The 19,401-nt window shown below is 44.6% G+C and overlaps 1 protein-coding gene across 1 annotated transcript; it reads left to right on the top strand.

Annotated features, from left to right (window-relative positions):
• The first annotated feature begins 26 nt into the window (after nt 1-26).
• Prpf4 (pre-mRNA processing factor 4) lies at nt 27-18,684 on the top strand. The gene is made up of 14 exons (XM_057784665.1): nt 27-144; nt 823-1,000; nt 4,379-4,565; nt 7,193-7,280; nt 7,932-8,011; nt 8,161-8,254; nt 9,146-9,240; nt 10,426-10,484; nt 11,563-11,686; nt 13,018-13,107; nt 15,447-15,569; nt 15,686-15,793; nt 15,873-15,991; nt 16,453-18,684. The coding sequence occupies exons 1-14, from the start codon at nt 118-120 to the stop codon at nt 16,644-16,646; spliced, it is 1,566 nt and encodes a 521-aa protein (XP_057640648.1). The 5' UTR covers nt 27-117; the 3' UTR covers nt 16,647-18,684.
• Nucleotides 18,685-19,401: the final 717 nt, after the last annotated feature.

Here is a 19,401-nt window from a genome sequence, read left to right as displayed (position 1 = left end):
GTACGCTCCTGATACGTTTCCGGCCAGTGACGCACTTCCACTTCGCTGGGCGCGCGGTGGACGGTCTGAAAAGCACAGCGCGGATTTGGCTAGGGCCTCGCGGCTCCGGAGCCAAGCATGGCCTCCTCTCGAGCCTCCTCCACGGTACGGAGCTTCGGATCGCAGCTCAGGCCGATCCTCTCCCTGAAAGGGCGGGGTCCCCACGGGAAGGGGCCGTTACTTTGCGGGTCAGGGCGGAGGAGTAAGGCTGAGGAACCGTAGTACGGAGCTTGGCAGCCTTTTCCTGATTTCTAAACGCCTTCGTGTGCTGCAGCTTTCTGCATCTCTCTTATTTCAGACCCGAACAGTGAACACTTTATGACTGTTCCAAAGCATGGTGCTTAAAAAATGGGGACATGTCTTGACTTAAACTGTATAACTCGGTACTTAGGACGAGGCCTCCCAACTTCTAATCGGCTCTGGAAGTATTTGAAATGTTATTCCAGTAACATTGTGACTTGGTGCACCTAAAACCGCCCTGATTGTGTTTGGGTTATGCTTAGTATTTGTCCAGTGATGAGCAGTTATTCTTGTAAAACCGAAGATTGCCTTTCCAATAAAATAAAGTATACGAGTCCCAAAGCAAGCCAGATACTTCAAACAGAAATTGATTCGTTGTATTTGCCACACTTAACGAGAACCGAAACTCACACAAAATCCTGATGTATACCCACCTTGTCCCTTAGTTTTTGGAGGAAATAAAACAAAAAAACATTAGCTTCATGCTTTGGGGAAGCATGGTTTACTAGGACTAAGCCTTAATCGGGGTCTTTGATTTAACAGGCAACCAAAGCTAAAGCACCTGATGATTTAGTTGCTCCTGTTGTGAAGAAACCACATATCTATTATGGAAGCTTGGAAGAGAAAGAGAGGGAACGCCTGGCCAAAGGAGAATCTGGGATTTTGGGGAAAGAAGGACTCAAGGCAGGCATTGAAGCCGGGAATATTAATATAACCTCTGGTAAGATACAAATTGTGGCCGGGTGGTGGTGGGGCATGCGTTTAATCCCAGCACTTGGAAGACAGAAGCAGGTGGGTCTTTGTGAGTTCGAGGCCAGCCTGGGCCACAAGAGCTAGTTCCAGTATAGGCTCCAAAGCTACAGAGAAACCCTGTCTCAACCAAAAATATACAAACTGAATCATCTTTCCTCTTTTTTTTTTTTTTTTTTAAATTTAATTTTACAGTGCAGGGGACGCCGACCCAGGGTTTTTTGCATACTAGGCAAGTGTTCCACCACTGAACCACACAGTCCCATCCTTTGGCTAATCAGTTGCCTTTGAACTCTGCCTCCCTCTGCCTCTTCCCAGGCACTAGAACCAGGTGTACACCACTATGCACCTTTGATGCCAGTTTTTCTGATGAACACATTCCCAAACCACATAGGATCAGCACCTTTGGTTCTTGACCTGGGGAGCTAGTTCAGATGACAGAAAGTTTGCTGGGCAACTGTTAGAACTTGCGACTGATTCCCCAGAACCCATGTTATTTTGTTTGGTTTTGGGGTGGGGGTGTTGGAAAAGGATTTGGAGATTTAGCTCAGTGGTAGAGCACTTGCCTAGCAAGCACGGGGTCCTGGGCTTGGGCCTCTGCTCTGAAGATAAAAAAGACAAAATAACAAAAAAAGGGGCCGAAGAGATTGCTGAACAGTTAAGAGCACTGGCTTCTCTTACAGAGTTCTGAGTTCGATTCCCAGCAACCACATGGCAGTTCATAATCATCTATAGTGGAGTCTGATGCCTTCTGGCGTGCAGGCATACTTGATGTTAACGCATCATATATAAAATACATACATAAATAAAAATAATTAAAACCTGAATGTGGTGGTACCTTCTTGTAATCCCAGCATTAAGGAGACAGACTGACTTCCTCATATGTGCACACATACAACCTTTCCCTTCGATTCTTACCATTGAATCTGCAACTTTGCCTTCTTGGCAATGCGTGCATTTCTTATATTTCATACAGTCCCATACACAAATTACTGGTAATCTTTGAAACCAGTGAGCGTTTGGGTTCGTCAGTTGTATTTGTCTTCGGGAGATGTAACCTAGTTCCGGCATTGGAGTGTAATTCAATCTGTTTATAGTATTTCCCCTTTTCTAGTTTGTTTGTGTTTTTGTCTTTTAAGACAGTGTTTCTGTGTGTAACCCTAGACCAGGCTGGCCTCAGACTCAGATTCACCTGCCTCTGCTTTCTAAATACTGGGATCAAACCACCCAGTTTTCTAGTTTTTTGTTTGGTTGTTTTGTTTTAATCTAGATTAAAATAATCTTTTTAGTATAAGGGGACAGTTACTTTTAAAGGGTTTATTAAGCCAGGCAGTGTGCGCGGCACCTGTAATGCCAGCACTTGTGCATTGGATGTATTGGAGGAGCTTCATGCAGTTATAAATGTGCCTTTTCTTTCCTTCTGTAAATGATACCATGATGTGTAAATTGATTTCCCACTTGTATACTGTTGAGGTTTGTCTCTTTATGTTACTGTCAAGACATGTATTAATTCATTTTGGTGTATGAGACAGGCTCTCCACTGTAGCTCAAACTGGCCTAGAAGTTGTGGTGCTCTTCCTGCCGTGCCCGCCGTGCTAGATAACAGATGGGAGCCACCATGCCCAGCTTAAGTTTTACATTATTAGATAAAGTTATGCATATTTATCATAAGAAATTAGGACAGAAAGGTGAAGAAAAGTTTGATAATTCGTCTGGGGCTAGGGGTGCTTGCCTGGCATGGTGGCACACACCTGTTACCCTAGCACACAGGTACTAGAGGCAGAAGAATCACAAGGTCAGGAGCATCCTAGGCTACATAGTTTGAGGCTGTCCTATCTCAAACAAACAGACAGAAAACACAGGACTGGGATAGAGTGCTTGCCTAACGTGTGTAAGATTCTGGGTTCAATCCCTAGAACATAAGAAAATTAAGCCTTTTTTTTTTTTTTTAAGGAAATAAAAGATTCCCATGCAGAAAGGGTTGTGTGTGTCTTTCCCTGCACACACAATACTCTGACTGTCGCTAAGCGACCTTTATTTCCATACGCCTCCTTTCATCCAAATGTGGGCGCTTACTCTGGGTTTTAAAACTAGTCACTATAGTGTCCACAAAGCTATGGTCCCAAAGTCTTGTCTTTCCTGGCCAGTATTTCGTCTTACCAGTAAATGTGTGAATGCACTTAGAGTGGTGTTACTTTAGCAGGTAGCTTTGGCAGTTCTTAAGCAATATTTCTGTTGGACCTTTTCAATAAAAGCCTGGTTGACTCCTTTGCTTGGGGATGTTCTGTTCTCTCTAAGTGTATAACGAGACAACCAAAGGAACGAAAGAAGTAGCCTGGCTCTCCTGCTCTCAATTTAAAGCGTCATTTTGGCTTATGTATTTGGTGTCATTTAATGAGCTAAGTATGCTGAACTATAAAAAGTTAGATTAGGTAGGCTAATTCTTTTATATGCTTACAACTTTACAACTTATTGAAAACCAAAGAAATTTGCATATTAATAAGATGGATATACTTATTTATTAATAGGAGTAAATCTTGGCTGAATATTTAAGATTGCAAGGCAGGACATATTAAATGTTTTTCATAGCACTTTGATTTTTTTTTCTTTTTTAATTTAAATCAGCAACTCAGATAGTGAATTTTTTTGTTGTTATTGACCCTTTCTTCCTTCATTTTTTTGTTTGTTTGTTTGTTTGTTTGTTTGTTTTTGAGACAGGGTCTCTGTAGCTTTGGTTCCTGTCCTGGAACTAGCTCCTATAGACCAGGCTGGCCTCAAACTCACAGAGATCTGCCTGCCTCTGCCTCTGCCCCCTGGAATTAAAGGCGTGCGCCACCACTGCCCGGCTCTTCCTTCCTTTCTTTCTGACAAGGTCTGTATGGCCCATGCTGTCCTGAAACTCATATGTTTATGTAGTCAAGTATGACGTTGGTCCCCTGGTCTTCTTGCCTCCTCCCATATGCTGAGATTACAGGCATGTACAGCCATGTGTCCCCCATAACTGTAAAGACTTTGCAATTCATAACAGGTAATGGCTTTGAGGTAGTGTTCCTCAGTGTTGTGTAGCATGACAGACTTGCATTGCAGAGTTGCACGTGCTCAGAAACAAGACTGCAGCAAAGGTGCACTGACAAAAACAACTGTAATTTGTTTTTCATTTGATTTTGGATTAGGTGTTGGTCACACTAGCACCTCAGAAACCTTTCAATATTGCTGAATTCTTTGTGAGCCCCACACTTAACACCTTATGGCACCTCCGTCCAGTGTAAGAAGCTATACTGTAAAACACACAGACTCTGATTGGATGTTATTTCTAATTGTTTCTTTCGCCTGTGTTGCCTGTTCATAGGGGAAGTGTTTGAAATTGAGGAGCACATCAGTGAGCGGCAGGCAGAAGTCTTGGCAGAGTTTGAAAGAAGAAAGAGAGCGCGGCAAATCAATGTCTCCACAGATGACTCAGAGGTCAAGGCTTGCCTTCGAGCCTTGGGAGAACCTATCACACTTTTTGGAGAGGGCCCTGCTGAACGAAGAGAAAGGTGTCCTTTATAGTTACACTTTTTTTTAATTACAAGGTTCTAGTGTTATGGATTATAAAGAAGGTCCAGCTTTCCTATCAAACCTTTTCCTGCTCTAATATGAAGTTGTTTGAAATGCTGGGATTTGGTTTTGTTTTGTTTTCTAAGATGTGTTTTTAATTAGTAATTCTGTATGCATCTGTGTCTGGGAATGTGCACCTGAGTTCTGGTACCCTGGGAGTTCAGAAGAGGGTGCCATCCCCTGAGGCGGTTGTGACCTGCCTTACATGGATTCTGGGAACCGAACTTGGCTTCTCTGGAAGATCAGGAAGCACTCCTTGACTGCTGAGCCATATCCTCTGGCCCTGGTACACAATATTTCATTTTTTGGTTTTCTCTTACCTTGTAGAGCGTAAGTGCCATTTGTTCACAGAAGCCTTCCTCCTGTGAAGTAAGCCCCCGTTATTTCTGTCAAAGCCCTTTTAAAGGATACGTGTTAAAAATCCTGTTTATTTGTGTATGTGTGTGGACATGTATGTGCCTTCACACAAGTGTGGGGTCCTAGAACAACTTTGTTACCATGTGTCCCAGCGATTTGTCTCAAGGCAGCATGCTTGGCGGTGGGCACCGTTACACGCTGAGCCTCCTCACCAGCCTGGCTGTGTGTTTGCTGTTTGTCTCTCTCACCTGCCGAGTGCTTTGTATTATACGAAGTATTGTTCTTGATCACTGTGTCCCAACTTCCACGACCTTAACTCTTGTCTGCCATAGTGACTTGGGCTTACTGTGACACTGACGTCCAGCTGTCTCCCTTTGTTCTTCCTCTCCCACTCACTGCCTTAGCCCTCTCGCTGCGCACCCTCCTGTGGGTGCCATGAATAGCTCTGGGCACGGGCCGCCACTTGAATTCTGACTTTGGCAATCACCAGACCTCCTGTGTTCCACTGAGCCATTGCAGGGCTAAGCTCAGCCTGTTTTCCTTTACATTTCTTTAACCTCTGCCTCAACTGGCATTTTTGTGTTTTGACTCTTTGGCCCGAACAAGCACTTGACAACACCTCTTCTGTAAGGCCTCCTTGCTGTCTGCCCCACTCTCTTCCATATTGCTTTCACATCCTGCTCACCACTGTCCAGATCTGGTGTGATGTGCTGTGCTCTGCAGTCCTTTCAGAACTATTCTTCAGTTTTAGTTTTGTTGCTGTTGCTTTGAGACAGGGTCTCGCTCTATAGCCTTGGCGGCCCTGGAGCTCACCATCACACTTGGCTTTTAATTTTTATTTTATTGTAACAAGAGCTCAGTGTATGGCCCTGACTGGTCTGGAACTCACTTTGCAGACCAGGCTAGCCTAGAATTCAGGACGACCCACCTACCTCTACCTCCAAGTGCTGGGGTTAAAAGTCTATGCCATCAAGCCTAGTTCCTTTAGAACTGTTCTCCCTTCCACAGTCCCCGAGACAAGGTTTCTCTTTGTGACGCTGGCTGTCCTGGGACTCGCTCTGTAGACCATTCAGAGACCCGCCTGCCTCTGCCTTCCGAGTGCTGGAGTAAAAGGCATGCACTGGGGGCTGAGAGATGGCTCCGTGGTTAAGAACACTAGCTGTTCTTGCAGAACCTGGGTTCAGTTCCCAGCAACTACATGGTGGCTCAAAGTCTAGTTCCAGGGAATCCGATACCTTCTTAGAATCCCCACAAGAACTGGGTACATGGGTGCCAATTAGACATACGTGGAGGTAAAATATTCATACAGTAAAAATAAGTAGGCCAGACGGTGGTGGCACACACCTTTAATCCCAGCACTCGGGATGCAGAGACAAATAGGCAGTTCTCTGTGAGTTTGAGGCCAGCCTGGTCTACAGACCAAGTTTTAGTACAGGCTCTAAAAAGCTACAGAGAAACCCTGTCTTGAAACCACCCCCTTAAAGAAAGTATATTTACTAAAATAGAATAAAGGCAGGCACCACCATACCCAACTTGAAACTATTCTTAGTCACTCCATATACCAGCCCGAATCAGCGCCCTGCACATCATGGCATTAGTGGCTTCAGCTGTCCTTAAAGACTAAGTGGCAGCCATGTATAGGCCAGTTAACTCTAAGTGGAAGAGAATAATTGCTAATAGCTGCATTTCAGGAGCCTTCAAATAAAGAAGAATGGCGGAGGTCTGAGAGGTGGCAGAATAAAGGGTGGACACCTTCCTGTTTGCTGCGGTCCCGCCTTTTTCCTGTTTCCTCTCATCCATAGTCATCTGATGCCCAAAAATATTGACTTGGAAAATGCCAGAAGTAAATGCTTTTTAAATTTTAAATTGCACACCCTTCTGAGTGATGTACTGAAATCTCTTTGTCTGCTATATCCTTATATCTGTGCAGTAGAATAACGTATTTTGAGAGTGAGAAAGAAAACAGACTCTGTAAACATATTTTAAAAATCTGGGTTTTTGTTACTATCATTTTACCTTGCCTAATTTATGAACTAAACTTTGCCCTAATAATATATGAGCCGGGAAACACACACAATATGGATAAAGTTCATTGCTCCCAGTGGTTGCAGGCATTCAGGGATCTTGACACGTCTCTCACTAGCAGTGTTGGAGTCCTACTGACTTTTGACACTTCATGCATATTGATTTCGGACCTTTTTTGTTACAGGTTAAGAAATATCCTCTCAGTGGTTGGAACCGATGCCTTAAAAAAGACTAAAAAAGATGATGAGAAATCTAAGAAATCAAAAGAAGAGGTAAAGTGTGAAGAAATTGGAGACTGGGTCTTTCCAGTGCTGTGCTTTGCTAGGATGAGAGAGGCATCTACAGGTTCTGCCATCTGGGAATGGTTGATCTCGAGAATTGGTAATTCTTATATGACTGAATGGCAATGTAAGTTAGTTCTCCATTCATGAAGGCACCAGGTACTCTTGATGGGACTCAATAAGAAACCAAAAACTGCCAGGCGGTGGTGGCGCACGCCTTTAATCCCAGCACTCAGGATGCAGAGGCAGGCAGATCTCTGTGAGTTTGAGGCCAGCCTGGTCTACAAGAGTTAGTTCCAGGTCAGTCAAGGCTACACACAGAAACCCTGTCTCGGAAAGGAAAAAAAAAAGTAGGGGGCTGGAAAGAGCTCAGCCCTTCAGAGTGTGCGCTGATCTTCAAGATCCCAGCAGTGCACAGCTGCTAAGCAATCTGCTGTGGTCCTCTGGCCTCCATGGCACCTGCATTCACATACACAGCCCCAATATAGACACATAACACAGTTAAACATAAAAAGGACATGTGCCTGCTTCATTCTATTATTGAGCCAATTCACTTTGTTTGTGGTCAGTTACAGCTGAGATCGGCTGTGGGGAGAGCGGGTGTGTGCAGACCTGACGTTTCTTCTGTTCCTTCCTTTTTAGTATCAACAAACCTGGTACCATGAAGGACCAAATAGCCTAAAGGTGGCCAGACTGTGGATTGCTAATTATTCACTCCCCAGGTAAGCAGAGGTCCAGAAGAAAGGAGTCTGTCATTTCACGGGTGAGGATAGATTCTATGATGGTAGTGTTAATTGTGTGGGGTTTAGAAGTAGAGAGTGGACAGACCCTTTCTGGTAGCTCCTTCAATGATGATGTCTATGATTCACAGAGCAATGAAACGCTTGGAAGAGGCTCGTCTCCATAAGGAGATTCCTGAGACAACCAGAACCTCCCAGATGCAAGAGCTGCACAAATCCCTCCGGGTAAGGAAGGCGCTCTTCGCTGCTGTCCAGTCCCTTACCTTACTAGACATTGTTTGGGCCCCAAAGGAAGGCGCTCTTCGCTGCTGTCCAGTCCCTTACCTTACTAGACATTGTTTGGGCCCCAAAGGAAGGCGCTCTTCGCTGCTGTCCAGTCCCTTACCTTACTAGACATTGTTTGGGCCCCAAAGGAAGGCGCTCTTCGCTGCTGTCCAGTCCCTTACCTTACTAGACATTGTTTGGGCCCCAAAGGAAGGCGCTCTTCGCTGCTGTCCAGTCCCTTACCTTACTAGACATTGTTTGGGCCCCAAAGGAAGGCGCTCTTCGCTGCTGTCCAGTCCCTTACCTTACTAGACATTGTTTGGGCCCATCCACAGCTGTGGTGTCAAGGACATTCTGTGCTTTGTGCTCACGGAGACCAGTGCTTCTTTCTGCTCTTGGATGCTCTCTTCTAATAGGTCAAAGCTGTGCTCTGCTTTTCTCTGTAGATTTTGTTGTGTTTAGCTGACATAAAGCTAAAGAGGTTCCTGGCGGTGGTGGCTCACACCTTTCATCCCAGCACTCAGGAGGGAAAGACAGTGGATCTCTGTGAGATTGAGTTCAGCCTGGTTTACAAAGTTCCGGGACAACCAAGATTACCAAGGTTGGGGGGCGGGAGTGCTGCGGATAATGAAGCTATGATAAACAAGTGCCTCCAGATAAGCCTTGATTCTGTTCTTTCCATTCTTCCATCAACATTAGTGCCATCTAACAACAGCCACGCATAAAAAATCTGGAGGTGGATTAAACTGAGAGGTTGTTACTTCTGCCTCCTCCTTGCTCCCATATCCCCAATCTCCATTTTTTTGCTTAGCCTTTTAAGTGATCACCTTTTTTGTTGTTACTGTTTTTTAGTCTTTGAATAATTTCTGCAGTCAGATTGGAGACGATCGGCCGATCTCCTACTGCCACTTTAGTCCCGATTCTAAAATGCTAGCCACAGCTTGTTGGTGAGTTTCATTTTACAGTAACATTTCCCTAAATTGTGCATGGATTCTGAAAGAATGTCTTTGTCGCAGATATCTTTCCTCTGTCCTCTTCTCCTGCTTCTCATGAGGCGGGTGTCATGGCTCTGCCCGCTTCTGGGCTTCCACAGATCTTCTGTTTGAGTGTTGACTACTCCTGAAGGTCCCCAGAGATCCATGACATGTAATGTCTATCCGTTCTTCCTCTGCTGTTTTGGAGTAGTTCATAGGGGAATTTTATAAACCAAGTATATATTTTCACGTCTTAGTCCAGCTGTGGTCTCTTGGTTCTGTGGTCTCACTGAGGCAGGCAGTCCTTGGGAGCCTCGGTGCCTTTGTCTGTACTGTTGGTACAGTAGCTAATACTTGTCATGCATTTGGTAAGAACTTGGTAAGTGTTAATTATTAGTCTTATCTTTGTACATATTACCACATATACAGGAGAGTTGGGGTGCTAGGGTGTGTGTTGTGTGTGCATGTGGGCACATGCACGTGCAGTTCAAAGTGTGTGTGCATGTGGAGGCCAGAGGCCAGGACTGGATGTTTCTTCCTTCCCCAATTGCTCTCCACTTTATTTTGAAATAGGATCCCTTACTGAATTGGAATTATCACTTCCCCGAGACTGACCAGTCCGTGCGCCCATCCCAGTGTTGGGGCTCTGGACATTACACGCTGAGCTATGAGTGCTGGGAACCTAGACTCAGGTCCTCGCGTTTGCATGCCAAGCACTTTATTGAGTATGTGAGCCAGTTCCTGAGCCCTGGTTTACTCTATTTTTGCTTTTTTTCTGGATCATAGCTATCTGAGAAAGAAGAAACTTAACCCTAACTACAGTAGGCAGAAGTGACGCTCTGGCTCAGGAGAAAGCCGAAGGCTAAAATACTTGGTAGATGGCAAAATACTGCTCAGATTTCAGGTCCAATTTAATTTTTCTCCCTTCCCTTGCAAGTTGACCTGTACATTTGGAATAGCAGCTTGCATGCCGTGATAGTCTGAGGAGGCCACTGGTTCCCAGGAGCTGCTATAGCCCTCTTTTCAACAAGCCTTTGCTTTTCTGTTGGCCACTGTCGAATGTATGGGGCAAGACAAAACTGTCTTTCAGTGATACTGTGAACGTGCATTTCCTGCCCAGACCAACCTAGCTGAGGTGCTTTCCTTTGTGTTTGGTAGGAGTGGGCTCTGCAAGCTCTGGTCTGTGCCTGACTGCAGCCTCCTTCACACTCTTCGAGGTGAGTTACTATCTCAGAAAACTGTTAAAGAACTCAGATACAGTACACATTACTCTTCTGTGTGTATACACGTGGGTATGTACTCTGTGTACAAATATAAGTGCCAGCAGAGACTGGATGACGGAGCCACCTGATGTGGGTTCTGGGAACCTAACTCAGGTCCTTTAACTGATGAGTTATTTCTCCAGCCTATGCATTGCATTTTGATTTGAGTAGATGTGTGTGGTTTTCTCTCCCCACAACACTAGAAAACAGTGACTTCACATGCATGCAGTCTGTCCTCCTGTCCAGCCACATTGGCTTTTACCGCATCTAAATTAAAAAACACAAAGTTTTTTGTGTTTTGCTTTTTGATTTGGTTTAGTCTTTTGAGAGTGGAATCTTACTCTGTTTCCCAGGCTGGCTTTCAATTCAGTATTTTCCTGCTTTGGCCTCCCAAGTGCTGGAATTACAGATATAGTCCACTATGCCATTTTTTGCCCCACCCCCCAATTAAAAACAAAAATACAATTTGAGTATTTGTTTAAAGCAATTCTTTCGGGGGCTGGAGAGATGATTCAGCAGCTAAAAACATTCTTTACAGAGGCCCTAAACCCACATCAGATGGCTTGCAGCTGTCTGTGATTCTGGCTCCAAGAGATCCAGTGACCTCAGTAGGCACCCACTCGTGTGCACATACTCACACATATTCATAATTTTCAAACCTTTTTGTTTTGTTTTTTGAGACAGGGTTTCTTTGTAGCTTTTCAGCCTGTCCTGGAACAACACACTGTGTAGACCAGGGTGGCTTCAAACTCACAGAGATCCTACTATCTCTGCCTCCCGAGTGCTGGGATTAAAGGTGTGCACCACCACCACCCAGCTTAAATCTTAAAAATAAAAAATAAATAGCTGGGCATGGTGGCACATACCTTTAATCTCAACACTCAGGAGACAGAAGTAGATAGATCTTTGGAAATTCAAGGCCAGCCACGAGTGCACAGAATCTTATTTTAGTAGTTGACTATCACTTTAATACTGTTTGTTCACACTCCTTAGTGTAAGAACCCTCTGACTCTGCTCTCCTGTATCTCTTTAGGCCATAACACAAATGTAGGAGCAATTGTATTCCACCCTAAGTCCACTGTCTCATTGGACCAAAAGGATGTCAACTTGGCCTCTTGTGCTGCTGATGGTTCTGTGAAGCTTTGGAGTCTGGACAGGTGATTATTACCATCATGCAGTCCCCAGTGCCATCCCTAAAGTAGACAGGCAGTCGGCTAGCCCTTAGGTTTAAAATGGGACATTTAACCCCAGACATGCTCCAGGAGTCCAGGAAACTCACTGAAAATAGATGTCTTTTCATGGACTTTTTCTGTTCTCAGAAGGTGTGCTGGGGTTTTCTTTCCTCGCTTGCTTTGGCCTTCAGTTTTTGCATTTAGCATAGTAGTCACTGATTCCCAGCTCCCGTTACTGTAAAACAACCCAAGTTAACCTACATGGTATGTTAGCATTGGTGGAATGCAGTTTTGTAGGCTCCTGAATCTATGCACACAGCCACAGAGGAGAGGCAAGTGAGGTTTGTTTGGCAGTACAGGCCACTGGTGTCATCCTCTCTCTGGGGTGTATTTTCCAACTACAGCATTTTCTTTTCTTGTGGGCATGTGGGTGATTTTACTAGTCCTCTCAAAATTTTAGAAGCATACTGCGATCTGAAAGACATTTGAATGCTCATTTTTCTTTCCTAGAGAAAGCATGGCAAGGTTTTATTTCAGAATTTTCCAAAGCACTAATTAGCATCTGCAGTCTTTGCCAGATAGGATCTCAGCAACTAGCATGGCAAGTTTTAATTGGCTTTTGTAATATTTAGCAATGCTGTCTCCATAGGGCACTGTTTGGGTCTGTGTGTGCTCATTGGCAGCGCTCCCTTCTAATTGCCCTCTTTGGGCTCATGTTTATTTCCTCTCTGGTGTTCCAGCCTCTCTGTTGTTGCTAGGTAGCAGAAATTAGTGGCCTCCTAGCTTAGGAGTTCTTTTTATTTGGATCTTTGAACAGACTAAGGGTTAGGTAAGATTATTTGGGACCCATTGAACCAAAACTGATTTCAGTATTCATACCTCTACCAAAGTATGTTTTCCTTTTTGAATTTATGCACTACTTTGATGCAGTGAATCTGTTCTGCCCATTGCTCTGAAGAACGTTTCTCTAATCCTCGGTAGAGAATTTAGTGACACAATGAATTGCGATAGTGATCACTTTGCCCTGTGGTCACAGAGCCTTAAGAAGTAGCTTATATTCTTGTTTTCCCTAAGGTTGTAAGCATTAAAGGTGCAGTTACAGGGCAGCACAGAGCCTTGTGCAGGTGCTGTCAGCCCTGTCTGCACAGTGTAGAGCATACGTGGTGATTCTGTGGACAAGCGACAGCGAGTGTATCTGCACAGCAGCAAATAAACTGAATGGGCTGTACGTGGCCGCCAAGGTCTCTAACCCTATATGTATTTTATGTGCGTGGCTGCCAAGGTGTCTAACCCTATATGTATTTTATGCCTTTCAGCGATGAACCAGTGGCAGATATTGAAGGCCATACGGTGCGTGTGGCTCGGGTAATGTGGCATCCGTCAGGGCGTTTCCTGGGCACGACCTGGTAAGCCATACATTAGTGTCCACTTTGTTCGAGCTGTTGGTTTTGATAATCCTTTTCAGTTATCTGCCAGGTAAATATTTAGAGCAAGGATCTTCAATTAAAACATTCTCAAACTTTAGTGTCAGAATCAGAAAAAAGTCAAAAAATAGTCCGGGCAGAGTATATTTACTTTAAATCTCACTGAGTGTGCAGCACATTATAGTGAAACTCAGCGAGCTAAAGCAAGAGTATCACAGCCTTGAGGCCAGACTGGGCTACATAGCAAGACTTAAGAAAATAAATAAAGCAGAGTTGGGCAGTGGTAGCTCATGCCTTTTATCCCAGCACTCACTCAGGAGGCAGAGACAGGTGATCTCTATGAGTTTGAGGCCAGCTTTATCTACTGAACAAATTCGGGACAGCCAGGGCTACACAGAAACCCTATCTTGAAACACTAATAAAGAAGATTTCTTTGTGCCAACATGTTGACTTCTTTTTCTGGTTCTGTAAGTTTAGTGAGGCTTAGTTCTATTAAAAATATTTTTCTTTGAGGTTTAAGTAACATACAATAGAATGGATTGTTTTATTATACAAGTCAACCTTGACAAGTGTATACCGCTTATGATCCACACCGGCACCGCCCCTTCCTACTCTCCCCTTCCAAAGCAGCCTCTGACTTGATCTGTTCATTCTGCCTGTTTATACCCATCTGTGCCATTAAGCTCAGCTCTGTGTCTGTGCCAGTTTATGCATTCTCCTGTTGGTGGACACATGGGTGTTGTTCTAGATTGTGGCTAGTTGAGATAAAGCTACTATAAATACTTTTTTTTTTCTTTTAATGTATGTTTGTGTGCCTTGTGTGCCTTGTGCCCACAGAGACCAGAAAGGGCCATTGGATCCCCTACAATTAGAGTTATACAAGGTTGGGAACTTTTGCTGGGTGCTCGGAATCAGACCTTGTCCTCTGGGAGAGTAGCCCATGCTCTTAACCACTGAACCATCTCTTCGTCCCTAGCTATAAATATCCTTATTGAAGCTTTTTATGTTTTTTTTTTCTGCTTTCTCTTGGGTAAATACCTAGGAGTACAAATGCTAGTTCATAGAGTGGATTTATATTTAGCTTTATAAAAATATTCAGGCAAGGGCTAGAGAGATGGCTCAGCGCTTAAGAGCATTGACAGCTCTTCCAGAGTTCAACTCCCAACAACCACATAATGGCTCATAGCCATTTATAATGGGATTTGATGCCCTCTTCTGGTATGCAGGTGTACCTGCAGATAGAACACCATATACATAAGATAAATAAATATTTTTTTTAAAAAATTCAGGCAAGCTGGGTTCAGTGCCACATGCTTTTACAGTCCCAAGTCTCAGCAGGAGGGCCTTAAGTTTGAGTCCAGCATGGGCTTCATAGTGGGGCCGCTCCCCAGAGTAAAGGACGGGCTGGATTCTGGCTGCTCTGTTCTGAAGCTCTGTCAGGTTTCCTGTCTCAGCCACTGTAGCTGGCACCTCACGTTAGTGTTCCTGCTGACAGCTGCAAGCTTTTGCCATGTGCTTGTGAGTCATGTGCATGCCTTCTTTGGTGTGGGGTCCACTCTTTGCTTTGCCCTTCTTGAGTTTATTTTTTCTCTATTTGTACCACCATGTAGAAATCACTGAAGATTTCTATTAAAATTGCTGTAGCACCCTTGTGAACCCTACTCATGAATATTTGGGTCTATTCTGTATCTGCTCTATTTGTTTATCTAGATTTTTTTATACCAACATCCAGTTGAGACTCTAGTAAATGTACAAATGCTTGCTTGGTGGACGAAAGGATATAACAATGGAATTGGGGGAGGGGAACAGTGCAGTCTTTGCTGGGCTGTTTCTCAAGAATTTTGTTTTTTGTTTGTGCTGGTGACTGACCCCAGGGCCCTGCACATATCAGGCAAGCCCTACCCTCCTACTCTTGAGCCCCTAACCCTAAACCAGGGAGTTCTTTTTTGTTTTGGTTTGATTTTCGAGACAGGATTTCTCTGGCTTTGGGGCCTGTCCGGAACTCAGAGATCAGCCTGCCTCTGCCTCCCAAGTGCTAGGATTAAAGGTGTGCACCACCACTGCCCAGCTAGGGAGTTCTTTTTTAAAAATAGCCACTAAAGCAAAGTATAGAATGTTCTTGTTCTCCCAGTTGTCATTTAAGACATAGGCTTGAATGGTGAGGCATTGTTTATGCCAGAAAGGAATTTCTTGTTAATATGATTGAATGAACAGTTTGAGGAACCTGAGCTAAGCTACAGTTCTTTATAGTACCTTGAATATAGACACTGTATCGGTTTGCTCCTTGATTATTGGTATAATTTCTTTGATTTATTTTTAAGTTATGACCGTTCATGGCGCTTGTGGGATTTAGAAGCTCAAGAGGAGATCCTGCATCAGGAAGGCCACAGCATGGGTGTGTATGACATTGCCTTCCATCAAGATGGCTCTTTGGCTGGCACTGGGTAAGACTTCCTCCACAAAGCAAGGGGATGGGCAGGTCAGTAGTCTCACCTCTTAGGCATCCCTGCTTCCCTGTGGAACTGGATTCTGAGTATTCACATATATGTTGTTTCTTCAGGGGACTGGATGCATTTGGTCGAGTTTGGGACCTGCGCACAGGACGGTGCATTATGTTCCTAGAAGGCCACCTTAAAGAAATCTATGGGATAAATTTCTCCCCCAATGGGTAAAGCACATTCAGTGAATGGGAAGGTTCTGGTCAGACAGTACTCTTTGTTTCTAACTACGACACTTCTGACCCACAGCTACCACATTGCAACTGGCAGCGGTGACAACACCTGCAAAGTGTGGGACCTTCGGCAGCGGCGTTGTGTCTACACCATCCCTGCCCATCAGAATTTAGTGACCGGTGTCAAGTTTGAGCGTAAGCTTTGCTCTTGTCTCAGCTTTAACACCAGATACTTCGTGGAATATATGCCCAGGCATTGGACTTAGACATGGAACCTCTATTAAGCAAATTTTAATTACCTCCCTCTGCCATACCTATAGACAAAACTGTGGCAAAACTTGCTTCTTGAGGCAAAGACTTCTGTGAAGGCTCTGTTTCATTTTGTCCTCCATGGACAGGCAGGCAGTAAATGCCTGGTGTCCACCAGAGAAGGATCACATAGCCTTCATACCATTATTGGGTATTCTCAGTCTCCTTATGACTGTCCCTTACCTTGGAGACCCCCTAGAAATGTAGAATCTATGTGTTAGGTTTATCTGAATGCAGACATAACCTTTCTTTCAAATTAATATGTTTTGACGGATCTTTGTGCTTTTGTGTTTTTAAGATCTTTTTGAATGCTTAAATTTCTCATGTTTGCTCTATTTCTCCCACAGCTATCCACGGAGACTTCTTGCTCACGGGTGCCTATGATAACACAGCCAAGATCTGGACCCACCCAGGCTGGTCCCCGTTGAAGACTTTGGCTGGTCATGAGGGCAAAGTAATGGGCCTAGACATATCTTCTGATGGGCAACTCATAGCCACTTGCTCGTATGACAGGACCTTCAAACTCTGGATGGCAGAGTAGGCAAGACAATGGAAGGACTCGGGCCTTGTCCTCTCCCCAAGGCGCCATTTCCTCAGAGGGAAGAATTGTGCTGTGTTCTATCATGTTTTCTGCCAGATACCATGTGTAGGATTGGATTTTCACATCAGCCCCACTCTGAGTAGCCCGGTCTCTAGGTGATGGCAAATCCTTCATGATTAGAAAGCAATTCTCGTCTCAGGTTCTACCATGAACTTTGTAGACATTGTCTCGACTCATCGCTTTCGAATGCCCTCCCACCTCTGTCAATGCTCAGGACTGTGACTATTCTTTCATTTTTAAAATTTTTTTATTTGACATTTTGAGACAGGTCTGTCTCTCTAGCCCTGACTGTCCTGAAACTTGGTCACATTGTAAGTGACCCTCCCGCCTCTGCCTTCCAAGTGATGGCCTTACAGAAATGTGCTGCAGGCCTGACAGCTGGGTTTGTAATGCTTGAAACACGGCTCTCTGTAACGTGTTTGTGCTCCATACTACATGCGACCCAGCAGGAAGATAGCCGACTGCATTTGAATCCCCCAGTTAATAAGGCGGGCCGAGCAGCGCCTGAGGACAAGCTCCTCTCTCGCCCCTGAGAATGGGGTGTCAAGCAGTGAACTGCAGCAAAGATGGTTTGCTCTCTTCCCGTGGAGCTCCCCGAGGGTGCTGACTGCATCCGCGACTCGGAACTGTGACTGGAAACCTCTTCCATTTTGCTTTGAAGTTTGGCCTCCTAAGGCTATTGTATCCATATTCAAAGGAGTTTTTAGAAACAAACATGATGTCTGTGGTACAGCCTCCTTCCTGTTGATTATTTAAAGGGTGTACTTTATGTATTAAAGGGTACTTCATGTCACAGTAAATGGGGGCAAATCGCTAGTCTATGTTTGGGCGCTCCAAACAAACTTTTATTATTATTATTATTATTATTATACACTTGCTGAGAGTAAAATCCTACCGTAAAAATATCTTTCAAAGGATTATTTTCTAGTTCATCTTTTATGAATCTTAACCCCAAAGAGGTCCTCTTTTTTAGTTTTGAGATCTAATGTAGTTTCAGGTATGAACTGTACAATTTCTACCATCTTCAGGTCTTGCTCTGTAGGTCAGATTGGCCTCAGACTTCGTGCTCTTGCCTCTGTATCTCAGGGTCTGTGAATTGCAGGGATAGAGTCGTTGGCCTGGGAAGCACTACCGTGAGCTCTGTCTGGGCTCCGCAGTAAAGTTACATGGATTGCACTGGTGTTCCCAGTATTCAGTACTGCGCTCTGTCAGCTTCCTGTTAGGTCCTGCTCCTCTGCAGATTATGGATATGTAAGAGATGCAAGACATGTTTTGAGGTCTTTGTTTTGTTTTTTAACTTTTAAGTTTTTTACTATGTGTAGCCCTGGCCAACCTGGAACTTGGTGTATTAATTAGGCCAGGCTAGGCTCAAACTCAGTGATCTACCTGCATCTGTCTCCCAAGTGCAAGGATTAAAGAGGCATGCCCACTATGCCAGGCTAAACATATTTTAATCTGATTCCAATTACAGCTAAAGGTGTTTTCTTTATAACTAAGCATCTCGGTCTACCTTCATTTGGAGCTTACCCTTAACCTCTTGTTTTCCCTTAATAGTGGACCATGAAGAGTACCTTTTCTTCATTTCCCTGTAGTGTTTATAAAGTGATGAGACTGCTGTGCCACCCCAAGATTTGGTTCCTCTAGTTTAAACCTGACTAGGACAACAATTTTTGGTTGTTCCACGAGAGCATTTGAGCTGAAAATGTACTGTGTAAGCCTTGGGCGGAGCAAGTATCTGCCTGGAGCAGTAGCCATTTCTTCAACCATTTTAAGAGTGGACCCTGAGCCAGGTGGTGGCAGGAGGCAGAGGCAGGTGGATCTCTGTGAGTTCGAGGCCAGCCTGCTCTACAGCGTGAGTTCCAGCACAGCCAGTGCTACACAGAGAAAGCCTGATCTAAATAAATAAATAAAGGATTGCTGACATATATTCCCTTTTCATGGGCAAAACAGACTACAGTGACCTGCAAAATTATCCAGCTACTAAGTGGTGGAAGCATTTGAGACCGTGTGAAGTGATTTCCTAGTTATGTGGAGAATGTTGGCCATACGACAAGACCAGGACTGCACGTGTAGCCTGGCTGCTGGGTAGCCAGCATTTTCCCCTTTCTTCCTTACACATGCTGCTGACAAATCACTCTGAAGAATCCTGTCGTGTAGAACAGGCAGCCCAGGTCTATGTCCCTAACCTCAGCACACCCAAAGATGTTCCCATGTCTCTAGATGTCCTGTAAGTGGGCGAGACTGCTAGTTAGGTTTGATTCAGAGATGTCCCCAGCACTGCTGTGTGCCATTAAACCTCCAGGACCTGCAGACAGGCCACCAGAGGAGTCATCGAAAGCGATTATCCCAGCTCCTGTTCCCAGCTGCCCTCTGCCTTCTGGTGTGCTGTGGCAGGCATCAACAAAGTCCCTCTGAAACCACGAGCCCAAATCAACCTCCCTCAAGTTGTTCCTAATACTGTCACAGGGACACAAACATGACTAATTCTACCCCAAGGTTAGAACTGATAAATGCAACGTAGGCGTGAACACCCTAAACATACTGTCCATTCTAACAAACTTACTAGGTTCAGAAGAGTCACCGTCCTAAAAATGGTAGCCGGGTAACCCTGGCCTGAGTCAGTTCCATCACAATGAAGCTTCCTTGGACCAGGGCCTCTGGAGGAGGGAAAATTCCTGCTTGGGCCTTTGCCAGC

The sequence above is a fragment of the Chionomys nivalis genome, chromosome 11 (genome assembly GCF_950005125.1).
Source record: "Chionomys nivalis chromosome 11, mChiNiv1.1, whole genome shotgun sequence".
In the NCBI taxonomy this organism is placed as follows: domain Eukaryota; kingdom Metazoa; phylum Chordata; class Mammalia; order Rodentia; family Cricetidae; genus Chionomys; species Chionomys nivalis.
Note: the sequence above shows the minus strand (reverse complement) of the source record. Positions and strands in the feature narration are given on the sequence as shown.

What these genes read in the sequence shown, in the direction of transcription:
- Prpf4 (XM_057784665.1), top strand. Translation starts at nt 118, where the DNA reads ATGGCCTCCTCTCGAGCCTCCTCCACG. An exon ending in AGCTGCACAAATCCCTCCGG is followed by an intron (nt 8,255 to 9,145) that starts GTAAGGAAGGCG and finishes ACTGTTTTTTAG; the next exon opens with TCTTTGAATAATTTCTGCAG. An exon ending in ATAAATTTCTCCCCCAATGG is followed by an intron (nt 15,794 to 15,872) that starts GTAAAGCACATT and finishes TCTGACCCACAG; the next exon opens with CTACCACATTGCAACTGGCA.